Source organism: Pseudopodoces humilis, chromosome 2 (genome assembly GCF_049639895.1).
Source record: "Pseudopodoces humilis isolate 2021_Gansu_Grassland_sample_001 chromosome 2, ASM4963989v1, whole genome shotgun sequence".
In the NCBI taxonomy this organism is placed as follows: Eukaryota; Metazoa; Chordata; class Aves; order Passeriformes; family Paridae; genus Pseudopodoces; species Pseudopodoces humilis.
In genome coordinates, this window is record NC_142201.1 from 6,217,152 (window position 1) to 6,233,728 (window position 16,577).

The 16,577-nt window shown below is 37.7% G+C and overlaps 1 protein-coding gene across 1 annotated transcript in view; it reads left to right on the forward strand.

Moving 5' to 3' along the window:
• The window catches only part of EFHC2 (EF-hand domain containing 2), a 55,594-nt gene extending 40,046 nt beyond the window's left edge, over nucleotides 1–15,548 (forward strand). Inside the window, exons 11-15 of the mRNA XM_005526607.2 lie at nucleotides 1,664–1,797; nucleotides 6,068–6,265; nucleotides 6,808–6,900; nucleotides 13,637–13,742; nucleotides 15,372–15,548. Coding sequence (XP_005526664.2) covers nucleotides 1,664–1,797; nucleotides 6,068–6,265; nucleotides 6,808–6,900; nucleotides 13,637–13,742; nucleotides 15,372–15,467 — 627 coding nt within the window. The 3' untranslated portion in view covers nucleotides 15,468–15,548. The remainder of the gene's footprint in view (nucleotides 1–1,663; nucleotides 1,798–6,067; nucleotides 6,266–6,807; nucleotides 6,901–13,636; nucleotides 13,743–15,371) is intronic.
• Nucleotides 15,549–16,577: the final 1,029 nt, after the last annotated feature.

A 16,577-nucleotide genomic window follows, 5' to 3' on the forward strand; every position in this document is an offset into this window, starting at 1 on the left:
AGAACTTCTGGGTTTTTTCAATTTGAGGGAAAAAATATTTATTTATAAAGTGTAGATTTGCTTGCAAAACAGAACAGGTATGTTGTGCACAGTCCTACTGGTATTATCCAGGTTTGGGGGGAACTGTTTCAAACAAGACATCACTGGAAGGGAATTCAGCATCTCTGAACTGTATCAACTGTTCTAACTTTGCTGCAGCACAAACACGGAAAAGGATTTTACTTCCATTGAATTCAGAATAATAATCTCTGAGTTAAGCAAGACAATCAAACCAAACTAGACTGTGACTAGAAACATGTCAGGAGTTACATGAGAAGGGGGAAAGCTGGTGAAATTATTGCCATGCTGCTTGGATACTCAATGCCTATGTAGGTGTTTGGAATATGTCGTTTAGGAAAAAAAAGATGTAAAAATTGCTGTTTTGATAATTTAGAGAAAGGCTCTTAAATATTCAGAACACTTTGTCCATCCTAAAATACTCTGCTCTCTGAATCCTTCTACTCAGTCTTTTCTCCCTGTTCCTTGCTTGATCTACAGAAGGCTGTGTGCTTATGCCCCAGACAAAAAGTAATATCCTGGAGAGGGGCCTGGAAAAGCTGCTGCCTCTAAAACTCTTTGATTGCTGGTCCAGCTGCTCCAAGCTGCTGCCTTGCAGGGCACTGCCTGCCAGGGCTGCACCTGGGGTTTTGGCATAGGCAAAAATTGTCTTCTCCAATTCCGAGAAGCAAGAGCTGATGTATTGATTAAACTTGGATCAATTTGTACTGCTCTGGTAGTGCCACAGGGACTTTAAATACTCTTTGCTAGTTCACTTTGAACTGATACAAAGCTGTAGATACACTTCAGCACAGTTAGGACTGAGGCCCGGTTTTTGTGTCCTGGTCCTTAATACCAAATTTCAAATAATTGCTATTGGAAGAAATGGGAGAAAAGTATTTTCAGGCAGTTCATTGTGCTTTTCAAACTAGATAGAGCATGACAAATATAAGGACATAGCAGATAATCATACTTGAATCACCCCCAATTTAATGGCTAAATAATTCTATGTTTTATATTAAAAATGCATATAGTGAATCAATCTTTGGTAGAGCACTAACACAAAAATTTGAATATAGATTGAAAGCCTTAGTGCCTCAGTTCTGTTTAATCTGAGTTCAAATTTATTTTAATGGTCTATTTAGGAAGAAATAAACATTTAAGCATTTTTATACACAAAAGGTAAGATTGTTTCCTAAAAAAATTCCAATGTGCTATTCCTGAGTATATAAGACAATATAATTGAAAAAGGAATGAGACTATTTGTTGGAACATTTCACTGGAGCCAGTGGTGAAAAATTAGCTTTAATATGGTGAAATTTATGACTTGAGAATTCAGTGAGATACACCAGCATAAAATGAGGGCCAAGTCATTACAACTGTACTTTAAATGTTTCTACTTCAGCTTTAAAAATGCAATGTTTCAAGCAAAACTGGATGCTCTTCTATGTGCCAGTGCTAAACTTTCTGAGAATGCATGATCTGATTATTTTTATTTAATTGTTTATATTATTGATAGTCTTACTGAGATTCCCATGGGCCCATTTCTCCAGCCTGGACAGGTCCCTCTGGATGGCATCCTATCCTTCAGGCCCTTACAATCGATATCTTACTTTCCTCTTTTAAGTTCCCCATGGCTGATATTTCTGTTGTCCTCAACAAACTGAAGAACATGACTGAATCTCGTGCCAAAGAAATCAGAAAGACATTTGCTACTACTGACCCTGAGCGTACCAATGTGATTGGGTATAACACTTTCAGGTAAGACAGTGGATTTGGGGTTTTAATATTTAATAAAGTCATACTGCCCCAAAATGTATAAAGCATACCTGGGTTTTGATGCTTTCTGCCCAGGAGCTGACGAGTGGCATAGGTTTGTTTTGCATTTACTTGGAGATTATGTGTGCAAAAGAAAGTAAATTCATGCTCCAGGAAAAACAAAAAAAACCCAACAAAACAAAACAACACCAACAAAAAAAAGAGTTTCAAGTAAGCTGAAAAGCGTAACCAAAATCCTGTCTACTTTTTATGGAGCTTTTTTATGGACACAGAGTGTTGTGAAGAAGGGCAAAAGTCAGCAGTAATATATATGCTGAAATATAAAGAAAAGTCCATCCTGAGAGTCAAACAGTAGTTTTGAAATTCAAGTAGAAATGTTCAAGTTGCCTCCTGAAAATGGTGTTTGGGTTTTGAGCCACTGGTAAAGCAGACAGTCTTTACAGAACTAAGGTGTGTTGAAATTATAGAAGGCAGTGCTAAGCATGTTTAAAAAAGATTGGAAAGCATTAGTGAGAACAATAATTAATACTTGAGTAGTAATTTAAGCATAGATAAAGGGAGCAGAAATCTGGATTCTGGCAATGATCCAGACATGGCAATGGGCAGGTATAGAGATACATGAAAGAGGAAATCATATTTAAATGCAAAATTATTTCAGTTTATCCCACAGTCACAATACTGGAGTGTATGAACTGTGCTGGGCACAGTACTGGTGAGGTTAATGATGTGCAACAGGAGAAAGCTTTACTTAGAAGCATTTGGTTTTCACAGAAGTAATACACTGTCTGTTTAGGAACTGTCATAATAACTAAGGCAGGTAAGTAGATGAATATTGCATGGAATGTCATTTCCATAGGAATGGTAACCAAGGCAGGAATTGCTTCTGAAGTATCTCAGAAGAGAAATAGGTCAGCAGAAGGTTCTTTCAGCATTTCAAAGTGAAAGCAGTGAAAAATTAAAAGAAGCTGGGATTCAGAAATGAAAAATAAGTGTTTTAAAGGTAGGATTTAAACTGAAAGAGGCCACATTTTTTGGCAGCTTTTGGTCAAAAATATCTGAACTCAGATATTTTACTCAGCAGAAGGAAGATTTTGAATTGCTAGTTGCATTGGGAGGGTAGATGTTATTACTTGAATAAGAAGGCAGCAAATTGAAAGTTCATGTTTAGTGGGAAAAAGTTTCTGGCACCTGGAAAAGGCTTTTGATTTATGTAAAAGGTAACTATTTGAAATTTAAAAAAAAATATGGTTTTATTTCAAATTATGAACTAATCATCTGCAAAACTTTGTGTATGCACTAAGAGCAACTCAAAGGTTTGGAACATTTGTATAATAGGGAAGCAAACTTGTAGAAGGGATGTGTGGGCTTTTAAATGGCAGGGAAAGGTTTTTATTTCATCCAGAAGAGGCTCAGTTTGGTGTAAATTTAATTATGGACATAATCTGTGCAGCTGTGAACAGTTCAACAGTTTAATTTAGTGGTGCTGTTCTGTGACATAGAGAGATGACACACATGTCATGTCTGATCATGTGGTATTGAGGGACTTGTTTCAGCCACAAAAAATGCAGGATCCCTCTCCATGAGCAGGAAATCTGGGGAACCCAAATACTCAGGGTTTTCTGGGCCTCAGTGCTCACCTGGGCCAGTCTCAACACCCTTTAATGGTCCCCATCCCTCCTATGGGGGAAAGCCTGGGGTCTGACAGGGGATTTTCACACTGCCAGAGCAAGAATTTGCCTCTAAGGAACCTTGAATTTGTGCTCTATACTGATAGTAGGTTTTGTTTCTGTTAGTTTGTATTACATCCAGTAATCTAAAGGCTCTCATTATTATTATCTGTGTATCTTATTTTAGAATGAAAAAAACATTTTTAATGACAAGAAAAAACAAGAGCATTTCTTTACATCTATGAAAAATCCAAGATACTTCTATGTGACTAGAATATTTCTTCTTTCAGTTTCTTACTGTATACATGTCTGTTTATTTTTAATCTGCCATGACGTTTGATGACTATAATGGACAACAAATGATTATTTTTAGTGCAGGCAATTATCTGTATGACAGCTTCAATGACAATCCTCTTTCTTTATCTTAAATACAGCTGAGACTTTACTGTGCTCTGAATTTGGCTATTCAGTTTTCTTCCTTTCTACCTACATAATTTTATATAATCTCCATGTAAAACTACATGTATAAGTGTGATGTACTGAAGAGAATTGTAATTATACAATTTACTTCAACTGCTTTCAGAACCCAAATCTTCAGTACTTCATCCAGGAAATAAATGTGTGATGTACACTGAAGCTATCCCCTAAGATATCATTAAAACTATTGAAAGCTTTGTTAAAAAGAGAATTAAAAAATAACTAAAACTTAGATGCCTGTGCATCACATAGCCCTATCCAGTCTGTTTTTTCTCATAAGCTACTGGCAAGACCATTTTCTGTTAGAGACAAAGAACCATGTGGCTCTAACAAAGATGCCTATCTTCAATTCAGCTTGAGAAGCAGCTCTTTTGAGAAGTTAATTATGGCTTGTTCTTTCTGTAATAAATTCAGATTGCAATCTTTCTTATTCTTCTTGGACAAAAAAAAAAGAAGTAAAACAAGACATAGCTAAGCTGTGGGAACAATTATTGAAGCTTTTTTTTTTTGTTGTTGTTGTTGTTTTGTTGTTGTTGTTTGTTTTTGTCAGGGAGAGTTCAGATGTCATTCTGTTTGTGAGTCTGGGGTCTTACTCATTAGTCCCTCACAATCACTAAAATATTCCTTAATTCCCAAGTGAAATAATTTTATCTGCAGGTTTTGGTGATTTGATTGTCACTGACTGGACTGAGAAAATAAAAGACTTTTAAAATCCTGACACTGGAAAAATCTGTGCCATGTATGGAAATCCAATCTGTGCAAATGGCTGATGTTATCTACAGCCCTCAGTTCTGCCAGCCCAAGCACTGGAGTGCCAGATTTATCAGGCAGCACTGTCCTCTTGGTGTGTGCAGTGGTGTTTGTTGTAGGCTGCAGGAAGGAGGCTCCAGCTTTGACTGGATCTCTGAATGCTGCTGCAATATAAATAATAATATCCAGTAAGTGGAAAAATAATACTGACAAGATAATGATAATATTAATAGATGGACCAGCTCTTGGTCATTAAGTTTGTGTAATCTAAAATAAGGTTTGCTACTGTCAACAACTTGTCACTTCCTTGTATTTATTTCCTGCCACTGCAAATAAAAGATCAATCTGATTTATTTAATATGAAAAAAGAAGCAGTTGAATCAAAGTAGACACTACAGTATTTAACCTTTCTTTAATAGTTATGTCAGTGCAGTCATATTACATGAAGTGATCCTTTCATTTGCACAGGACCACACAAGCCTCTCAAGAGCAAGCAAGTGAAGATCCGTGTTTCTGGTTAAAAGTTTGCAAATTTGGAAGGGTCCTAAGTTTCTGTGCTTTCCATTCACATGTGGATATTAAAGAGATCCTTCATCAGATTAATTCAACTATTCAAGTATTCTCCAGGCAGCCATTTAGGTCTTGTGTCAGAACTTCGTGCATCACTACTCATTTCTTCCACTTGTTTTTAAGGAATGGTGTTTAATCAGTGATTCAGTGTCCTCATGGGTATAACAAGGTACAGCACTAATTGCACCAGCAATTTGAGGAAGTTTATTCTTAATGCAGTTCATCCAGAAGCATTATATATTATTAATCTAATTTTGACTTGAGACACATAGGCCTATGCTGATACTTGCTTGTTAAAAAGTCTGGTTGAACGTGAGTGCACCAGAGGCAGATGTTTGGGATCATAGAGCCAAAGTAGTTAGACTAATTCAAATTTGAGAAGAGGCCTTGTAACAGCTGAGGGAGCTGCACTGTCCCATCTGATGGATCTCAGGAAAATTTCTTCTTATTTGGGTTGGGATGATTTGTCTGAGCAGCACACACAGGCTTGGGAGAGCACATCCCAGGCTCATCCCTGCATGGGATCTGATTTTCCAGTTACAGCATCCAAGTGTAAGCTGCTCTTGCTGCTGCCTCCTGTCATATATTCTTGCCAAGGGAACTTGTGAATTGGTGTAATTTGCTATATGGCATCTCTGGTAAAACACTTCAGTTGTGGTTAGGATGTATTTTTATATGTATAGACAGCTACTGAGGAAATTTGGACATCCTCTCCCAAAATTGGTGATTATTAACTGGTTTTAACTTATTTACTTAAAACTAATGTAGGCTGTTGTTTTTGTGAATAGAAATTGGATAGTCAGTGTAGCTGGTGGAGGATTTTCAGAACATGAAATTATGACTCTTGGACGTCACTATGGCATGAGAGACGACAATCAAATAGACCTGCTCCTCCTCCTTACAGTGGCTCAAGACAAACTAAAGAAAAATGCCTTTGAATATTTTGAACAACTGATTGCTGTATTTTTGTACAACGACCGAGAAAAGTAAGTTTCCTCTCTTTATCCCAAGCTATTATTTGAGAAACTATGTTGCTGAGCAAATGGTATATTGTGGCCAAAGAATATAATGTGTAATGTTAGGCTTCTCATAGCACTTGACAATAGACAGGAAGAGGACAGCTTTTTTGTCTATTTTACATTTTGTATGTGGACTTTTTATTGTAGATGCTATATTTAACATTCTGTGACATCAGATACTAGTTCATGGGCAAAACACATGATTTTAAATCAAAGAGGAGAAATAGTGATTTAAGGGGGAAAAAGAAGAAAGAATTTGGGTTCTTTATGTGACTCATTTGCCCTTTTTGTTCTCTGATGTCATGAATAAAGAATCACAGAGTCACTGAGGATCTCAGTATAAGAAAGGCTACAATGTCACCTTCAAGTTTCTCAGCTTTGTAATACCAAAATTTCATAAAACTTGGTTGTCTTTTTCTCCATCGTGATATTCCCCATGAAACATTCATTTGAAGTAAACCTGGAAAATACCTAATCTATATTTCCACCCCTCTCTTTCTGATGTGCAGGTGTGGATTGTTGCCCTATGAGACCTGCAGGACTATTTTCAAATCCTTTAAGTTGCCACTTCCTGATGGTCTTCTAGAAACTTTGCTGGCCAGGTAACTTAAGGGCAGATAGTGTGACCTGCATGCATGGGTGCAGATCAATGCTAAATATCTACTGCAGAGACAAATCTTCAGAATTTGTCATTTATCTAATATGAATCATTTCATGATGCAGATTTTGTCCCTACACACACACACACACAGACTTTCCTATTTATAGAATATTTATAATCAACTGAGATGCATCCATCTTAGCAACTTCTCGTCATTTTGCCTGGCATGGTAAATCATCTGGGGTTTGGCAGAATTCTGTGGAATTAATCTTTACAGAGTCAGTTGCTGATACTTATCATTTTCAATGAGATTCACTTTTTTGCTTTAGTTGTTCCTTTGTGTAGATGTGACATAAAAACAATAATCTTATGGAAGTACATTGTGTGAGTTCCAAGGAACACACTCACATGAATACAATGAAGTGTCTTTATCAAATAGACAGCATCAGTAGTAAACAAAATTGATTTGCTACTCCTATTAATCTCACCTGAAACGTATTTTATTGTCATTTTTAAAAAGGCAAAGGAATGTTAGCATGGCTTTGTTACTTTTCCAAAACAAATTTAGCTTTTTTGACACAAATTGCTTTGCTGGCTGTATTAATGGGAATAGAAGTGAAAACAACTAGTGTTTCATGCACTTGTATTAAAGACTAGAGTTCAGAGAAAGCTGTGGTGTTCTGAATACTCATGTCTTGTTGAGTTTGGTTTTTCTGGCCAGATTTTCTGGTAATAGGTTTAAATGTATACTTACTGGTTTCTTCTTTCCCTTGAGGGAAATCATTAAATCACATGTTTTGTCTGTGCTTTCATACTGCATTAGAAACAGGATCAGGTCTGGTCTTCTTTCATGTTTAGCTGCTTCAGGTAAATATACTTCCTGATTTCAGGAGGAGTTGCAAATTAAATATCTGGGTTTAGTAAATAATGGAAAAGACCCATGTCAGGCAGACATGTGGAATCCATTTTGATAAAGCTTCTTCATACTGGTGTTCATCACTTCTGACACTGAATTATAACCATTAGTCTTCAGAAATGTCTGAATTTTAACAGTAATCTACAACTGATATTTTAGAACTCCCACCAAGCTGCCCAACACAATTGTTGAAGGAGAATTGATATCCCATATTAGACAAAGGGTTCTCACAGATTCCACTTCATAAGAGCTGAACTTGAATAGATGCACAACAAGGCACTGGAAGTTTTCCTTTATGTACTAACTCAGTTCTGATAAGAAGCAGACAAGCCTGACATGTCCTGGGCTCTAGGGACATGTTTATTTTATTGTGAATTTACACCAGGGAAAGCTTTTTTACTCTGAACCTCTACTTTCCTAAGGAGTGAGTATAGGCGGTTAAAAAGAAAAATCTCAGTACACTACAATAAAAATTAGAGATCAGCTTAGAACACAGGGAGGATATCAACGGCTGGATTTCACCCAACTTTAGCAAGGTACTGACTTTATGACAGCTGGATGGGGTTTCAGCTGCTGTGGGTCCTTTCTGTAGGTGGTGGACAAGAGAGTTATCTCCTCAGCCAGCCTTCCCTTCCCTTCCCTTCCCTTCCCTTCCCTTCCCTTCCCTTCCCTTCCCTTCCCTTCCCTTCCCTTCCCTTCCCTTCCCTTCCCTTCCCTTCCCTTCCCTTCCCTTCCCTTCCCTTCCCTTCCCTTCCCTTCCCTTCCCTTCCCTTCCCTTCCCTTCCCTTCCCTTCCCTTCCCTTCCCTTCCCTTCCCTTCCCTTCCCTTCCCTTCCCTTCCCTTCCCTTCCCTTCCCTTCCCTTCCCTTCCCTTCCCTTCCCTTCCCTTCCCTTCCCTTCCCTTCCCTTCCCTTCCCTTCCCTTCCCTTCCCTTCCCTTCCCTTCCCTTCCCTTCCCTTCCCTTCCCTTCCCTTCCCTTCCCTTCCCTTCCCTTCCCTTCCCTTCCCTTCCCTTCCCTTCCCTTCCCTTCCCTTCCCTTCCCTTCCCTTCCCGCACCTTCCCGCACCTTCCCGCACCTTCCCGCACCTTCCCGCACCTTCCCGCACCTTCCCTTCCCGCACCTTCCCTTCCCGCACCTTCCCTTCCCGCACCTTCCCGCACCTTCCGTTCCTTTTGTGTCCACTAATATTTCTAAAACAGGGGCTGGTGGATCTATTCTGTGTATCTGTATTCCTGAAGGAACAAAGTGGTACAATAAAAGTTGCTGGACTGATTCCCACAAAACCAGTATATATAGCTAATGCTGGACCCTATTCAGCTATGAAATGATGCTGGACAATGTGATCTGATAATAGTTGAAGGCTGAAGCTCTGTGTTTATTCAGCTTTGCTATCTGAGATTAGGTGACAAAGACTTTCTCCAGGACTTAATGACTGTATTCCATTTTGAAAGTTAGTATTCTTAAAGTATTTATTATTTAGATTTGTAAATTATACTGCAATAATATGTCACTTATTAAAAGCACAGGATGGGACTAGAAATTATTGTCTAATTTTGTGGTCACCTCTAAATGACCGAAGACTTTGTTTACTGCACCCAAAGAGCACTCAGTTGCCATGGAGTGAAGGGAGAGTTGGCACAAAATCTTACGGTTTCATAAGACCTTTTTGTATTGTCCATCTAGTGTAAATTAGTGCTTTTAATTGTGGAATGTTGAAAAATTAGGATTTAGATACCCAACAATATGAACATTTTTCCAATTTACCTGGCATGTTAAAATGTATTTGCTTTCTCCATCAACATTTTCTCTCTTACTTTTTAAATCACAGAACAATATAGAATTTAATCACACTGTATTAAGCAGTGCAGATGGTACACAGTTGTTTCTGCCAGAAAACTACAATAGTCATTATAAACATGTCTTTAAATTTATGCAGGCATAATGAACAATTAAAGTTTATTTAATAAATAAATTTTGCCAAAGTGCTTAAGTAATGAATTTAGGTTTTTTTTTGTTTTTTTTTTTTATTTACTGCAATGCTAAATTGATGCTAACAAGGACTTAAAAAGAAGCGCTCCTTCCCTGGAGGATTTATAAACAGCTGGCAGATAAGGAAGGAAAAAAATGAATGAAGAAAGAATGGATGACAAGTTTACAAGCATTACATGTTGATTATTCTGCATTAATTTAGTTGTTAATTGTAGGTCCCTAGTCTTTTAAATTACGTTTTTTAATTTTATATTAAAAGCATCTGTGTAGTTTTTCACTTCTCTACACTGCTGGGGTGTTTGAAGGGTGCTTGTTGTTTTGCAAAGGTGACTCTCCAGTCCCTCAGCTAGCAGTGCCTGATGACAGAGGGCCATCTACATGGTCATCTCAGTTCTGAAATCACAGGCCAGGCCAGGCCACTCCTGCCTGCTCAGTTTTTATCCAGGATTGTGGCTGGATAATAATTTTTTTAGCTGGTTCCCTCCTGTAATGATTTTTTTAGGGCTGACTTTTTTCTTTCAGGAAGCAAACCCTCTTTTCCTGATGCAGTAAGTGTCCAGTAGCAGGAGCAGCAGTGGAAATGATCACAAGATCTTTCTTCTGCTGCCTTCTTGTTACCTTTGGTGCTTGGGACTCTCTATGCCATTTGTGATTAAAAGGCTCTCTAGAATTCATATTTGAACATCTTCTGACAAATTATTCCTGTTACTCAGTTTGTTGGTGAGCTGATGGTTCAATTCATGGTTGTTTAAGACATGAGTAAATGTAGTATAAATAGAAATTTAAAAAAGGAGATGGTAGCCATTATTATTGAATAGTCACTTTTTGTGCTTTCTGGTTCAAGTCCTTTACTATGAGCAGTTTATGACGATTTAGGTGTACACCTGTGACAATGTAGTCCCTATAGAACTGTGTTACAGAGTATCAAACAGGCTGAAGAATCCCAACATTTTCTCTGAAGTTAAAGCAGCAGATGCTTCTGCTCTGTTATTATTGGAGGAACTTGTTAATAAATGTTGTTTGAAATGAAGGAATTTCAAAAACTCTGCATATACATTAAACTTTCACATAAATCTTTGGGGTATAGATTTCTTGATGGGAAAGAAAAACTTATTAGTAAGTAACCTTTACTCACCAAAGCATCCTCAAGAATAATCATAATGTGATTTGACCAGATTTTTCACCTATCTGGAGTATTTAATTATGAATGTATTTTTAGAAGCAGAAATGTGTGATTATTTCTGTAATGATAAAGAAAATAAAAAGCTCTGCAAACTGTGATAGGGATGGAGGAGTGACTTTCCAAGTCTAAAATCCCATGCATTGGTGAAGTAACAGGGCAAAACTGAAGAGAAGGTTGGTTTAAAGCTATCTTTGGTGCATCTTCTTGATAAGACAAATCTAATTTCCTTTTCTGAAGAGCACTGTCTGTCTCAGCGTTATTAACTCCAGCCACTGCAATGTATGACATCTCTGTCCTAATAATGCACAAAATGATAACATCTCCTCAGTCCATGTGGATGCTCTGTGCCATATCTCTACTGTGTGCTTTTAGTAGATTGATACAATAAGTCACAGCAGTAAAAAGATCTAAAGAGTAGATTTTTTTTTTTCTTTCTGGGTTATTCTAGAGTAGTATTTTAAGATGCTTTCTGTCACTATTTAATTGTGGGATTTAGGAATCCCATTTCCTCTGCTCATGTTAAAATTCTTGGTTATAGATAATTTCAGACCCATATTGTCAGCTCACTAGTGCTGTCACATCAAAGGACTTTTCTCCTTGTAAATTTTTGTCAAAAGCAGAAGTAATGCTTACCTCAACTTTGGTGCCTCAACAGAAATTTTAGGTAGTTACACACCTTCACTTGTTCTTTGTTTAAAAATCCTGCTTATACAGCTCACCATCTTGGTGGTAGAATTGATCTTTTGACTTTTCACAATGAGTAAAAGGTAACTACATAATAGTAGAAGGAAAAATAATTTGTCCTGATAGTTCTGAAATTCCAATCTGTGTGCCATTATTTTTCCAAGAGGTAGAAGCTTTTTGATTGTCTTATTACATTTTATGCAAAACTTGTTTCTTTTCCCTATTGCCACCTGCAAAAAAAACCCCAAAGAACCCCCAAACCCTGAAATTAAGAACCCACTGGAAGTGGGAATAATAATTTTCCTGTATATTGGATATATTCCCCAAAAGTAGGGCTTTATGGAAATGTTAACTTGCGTGTGAACTATGATAAAGAAGCAGGCTGTCATAGGAGGGTTTCTCATGGCAGTGTTTCAGGCTCCATTTAATTCTGGTAGCAGTAGCATTCTTTTCTGACTTTGCTTTCATCTTCAGCATAACTCACTGTACTTAACATTCCAGTTTATCGCTGCCATCTCTGTTTATGGCTCTCAGTATATTTTATTTTATCTTTCCTGATGACTATTAAATGAAAGGTGTGGGGGGAGGAGAAGGAAAGGATGAGCTGCAGTTCATTGCAGTTTATTTTTGTCACCAGATCTATTTCTCCTCCAATATTGTTTTTCAAGTTTGTGCTGTAAATTCTCCCTTAAAGTGCCTTCATGCTTAAGTTTTGTTAGAACTCTCTGCAGTGATTGAAGGGTTTTGAGGCCCATGTTTTGTGCACTGCTATTTCATTAAGGACAAGGCAAAATGATTTTCTGAGATACTTGTTTCCTGTGCAGTAGTTTTTGTCTCACCAGATGGCAGGGCAGAATTGTTTAACCTGGCGTCTCCCACCAGATGAGAGATACTGAGTCTTGCTAGGTGTCTGTGTCTCTCCACGGACCCCAGTGAGGCGCAGACACTTCCAGGCTATGTTTTTGTGCCCGAATTGGGTCCCCTTTGCAGGTAGGTGAGGCAGGTGTCCTTCAGAAGCTGCCGGTGCTGTATTTATCACAGAGCATTCCAGCTGCTCTTTTCAAGCTTCAGCCCAAAGTATCTTTCAACATTTGGCTGGTGACACTGAAAGAACAGTGGTCCCCAAGGGCCTGAATCACCTCAGTGTTCTGCTGAATTGAGGACTTTTGTTTCTGAAGCTGCTTCATCCAAGTCAATGGCAGAAGGATGAAGTGGATTATAAATCTGTTCCCATGGGACTTATTAGTGCAGGGTAAGGATTTTAGAAATCTGAGGGAGGAAAATAGCATTTTCCACATGTACCTGTAGACCTTAGCTGGCAGCATATATATCTTCATGCATTTAGGGGACACCCACAACTGATAGCAGTATATCTATTTATCCATAGAAATAGAGTACAATGCCATAAACCTGTTACCAAATGATTTTAAAATCTGGCTATTAGCTGATACATTAGTCAGCTGTGTGTTTGTCAATTTCAAATTGATCCCAAGGTGTGTGCAAGCAGCATTTTTGAAATATTATTTTCAGGAGATGATTGTAGAAGTCATAATAAACCAGGTCAGTTGTGTTACAGCACAGGTCTCCTGTATAATTGTTTCTTTTCTACACAAAGGAATCATACATTGATCATCCCAACTCTATGTTTGTCAAAAGCTGTGATATCAGTGTTGGAAAAGGTTGGGCAGTGCTTCAAATCTAAAATGAAAATAGTGGAAATGAAGTAAAACTTGAAGTTGAATGCTACTATGAGGCAATAATAAAGTGTAAGAATATGGAAAACAATGTATAATATAGGAGTTCATGGCATTTTGTACTGTTTCTTCACTCCAGCCAATATTTGGAAATAAAGTAGTATAAAAATTATTATCCCAAAGGTAATGATTAGTATGCTGTAGATAACATGATATAATTTTGTTAAAAATTCCCTTTAACCTTGAGTCATCTTATGGATATTCTACTCAGGTTTGAAGATGACCAAAAGCAAGTAGACTATAGAAAGTTTATTCATGCACTGAACTGGAGAGAGAATCAAATCCGTGTTTTCAAGGAGGAAAAGGAGCCACCCAAGGTAAAACCAGTGGCTGAATACAATTTCTCCAACTTTAACATGACTGTTTTAGCCAACACACACTACAACATCTTTTCATATTTGTATTTGTATTTGTACTTGTTTTCATAAAGTAATTATTTTTTAAATAGGTTTAATAGGGAAGTTTAGGATGAAGTAGGGAAGTCAGGCAGGGATGAGGAGGTGTCTAGTAAGTATCACATCTCTGGGACATTTCATAGAAGAAAAAAGAAAAAGGGGAAGCAGGTGTATTTATCCATGGACAATGAGTACTGCTTCCCCCACAAATATCACTGTCACATATCAAATGATCTGTTCTCTTGCTGAGGTAGTCAGAAAATACTTTAAGCTCCACTGACACATATGCAGAAAATAGCTCTGCATTTTGTAGAGCTCCTCAGAAACCTGCACATAACACACGACATCTCTGGAAGGCGTGCACAGAGAGAAGAACTGATGGATCAGCTTTGTATATCTTCAGCCTGCTACTTAGGGTAAATAAAAATGCAGTATCAACAAACTGCAGAGACTAATCTGATCTTGCCATCTTGTCCTGAGTGGAACATTTTAAAATAGAAGGTCCATAAGTCAATTATGCTGAATTTTAAATACTTTGTAACAGATAAATCCAAAGGCCTTCTGCCAACACATCATTTTGCTGTTCTGGCCAGGCCAATGTATTGTACAGAATGTGTTTGATTGCGTTCAGACCATTTAGAAACACAGCATTCCTTTAAATTCAAGTTCATTCATGGCATGGTTTAAACCAATATTCCTCAGGCACTCTGCTTCAGACTCCTCATTCCTGCCTGACTTACCAAGTCTTTCTTCTGTAGCATCTCAGACTGTTGGTGGTGTCTAACGAGGGCTCAGGGCTCTTGGTCTGCTCTGCTTTCCATGGTTGATTATTTTTGCTTTGTCTTTGTGAAGAGTTTTTCTGTCTTGTACAGATAAAATCAAAGCCCTTCCACATGTTTTATTCAGCAGTCCTGAGGATCATGGTGTTTATTAGGCTCTGTTGAGGGAATATTTTTGGTTTTTATGATGAATTCTGTGCTTAAGTGATAATTAAATATTTAATATTTTAAGAGAGATAACTACAAAATGGAAAAAATCAGAGACAGGAAAATTTTAAATCTTGTTCAGCTTTAGAATTCAATTGTCATTCTGTGTGTGACTTACCACAAATTAATAGCAGTATTTTGAGGCTACAGTACCTGTATTTGACAGATAGATTTCAGCAGCAGAGCTGTGCTTGTTCTGCTGGCGTTCTTTTTTATTCCTTTTCTTTATGTCATTATTTTGTATATGTTTTTTGGTGTTGAGACATAGATGACTTTCAAGAATTTGAAGTATTAGGATTTTAATGAAGAAAATTTAGCATTATTTAATTTAAAAATGTCTGCGAAAGGGCTAATGATAGAAATTATTTTAAATAAAATATATTGCAACATTCATAAGAATGTGCATGCTGTAATCTTTTAATAGGATGTGCTGTATAAAGACCAAATTTTTCACAGATTTGTCTGAGGAATTGAAGCAGCTCATTCAATCTTATGTTGACCATCTTGTAATGGTTCTTGTTTTCATTATTGCATACTAAGATATTCTCTGGGTTACTAATTTCAGAGGGCAGATATCTGGAATCAACTACCACGGTCCCCTCCCGTGACTGGGATCAGATACCCTCCTCTTCTGGATGATCTGTTTGGCAAGGAAGAATAATCTCATCTGTGCAAGGCACTGATTTAAGATTGGTGCTTCAGCTCCGAAGATTACTTAGAGAGATACAGAAAACATTTCTTGTAAAATAAGAAAAAATAAGATGTAGGTTTTATTGCATTTAATTACTTGTCCCAACAGAGATGTATACTTGTGTGTTTTTGGAACTCTTTCTAAATCAACAGCACTCTGTCATACTTACATAGGCACAATTAAAACTAGATCCTCTAATCTCTGTCTGGTTGCATGGAGAATTTGCAAGTATTGAGAAATCTTTGAGCCAAACAGTGCAAAATCCGACTGACCCTGCTTTGTTCTACAAACAAACGTTGTTGGATGACCTCTTAAAATTGGGTTGGACTGCGTTAGCACAATAATGCCATTCCATTCACGTTTCCTCCCTTGCTCTTCAGCTCAGAGCTGTGGTTTTGCTCTATCCCCGTGGTGATGCTCGAGTGCTGTTCGTGTCAAAGTGGGTTATTTTGTGGAGGAAATGCCACAAGGTTTTTGCACACTATAAAGCTGCTCTGGTATCAGAGATAATTATAGCCTTCCAAAGTGGAAGCAAATGTTTTGCAGGCACAGCACAGAAGCTGTCAGTTCTTGCTTTTTGTTTTAGATGTGACTCAGGTTAGTCCCACCCAGCTTTACTTGGGTGGGACATTTCTAAAGAGAAGGGTTTTCAGTGCAATTTCAGTGTGCAACGTTCTTGTAACAGAACTATACTTGCCCTTTGAAAATTCATGGATGCCCTTCTCTTTCTCCATGGTTTAATGGAGTTCCTGTTAGCGTTTTTGTATCTTTTTAAGCTTATGCCAGCTCAAAGCCATGATTAGATCTGGATTTACTCTGTGCTTTTGTGAGAGGAATAATTCCCCCACTCTGAAGAATGGAAGAGCTGAGGTGAAGGTGGAGCTGATTCATCTGCAAGATTCCACTGGCGAAGGGGAAGAGGTGTGAGCCAGTGCACCTCTTCTGGTGCCTGGGAAGACTTAGAACCCTGTTTTATCTTTAATCTGAAATTACAATTTTGGGGAGGAATTGTTTGATTTAGAAAGATGAGAATTCAATGTATCTAAATCCCCAAACTGAGGGAAAGACAATAGTAATTTT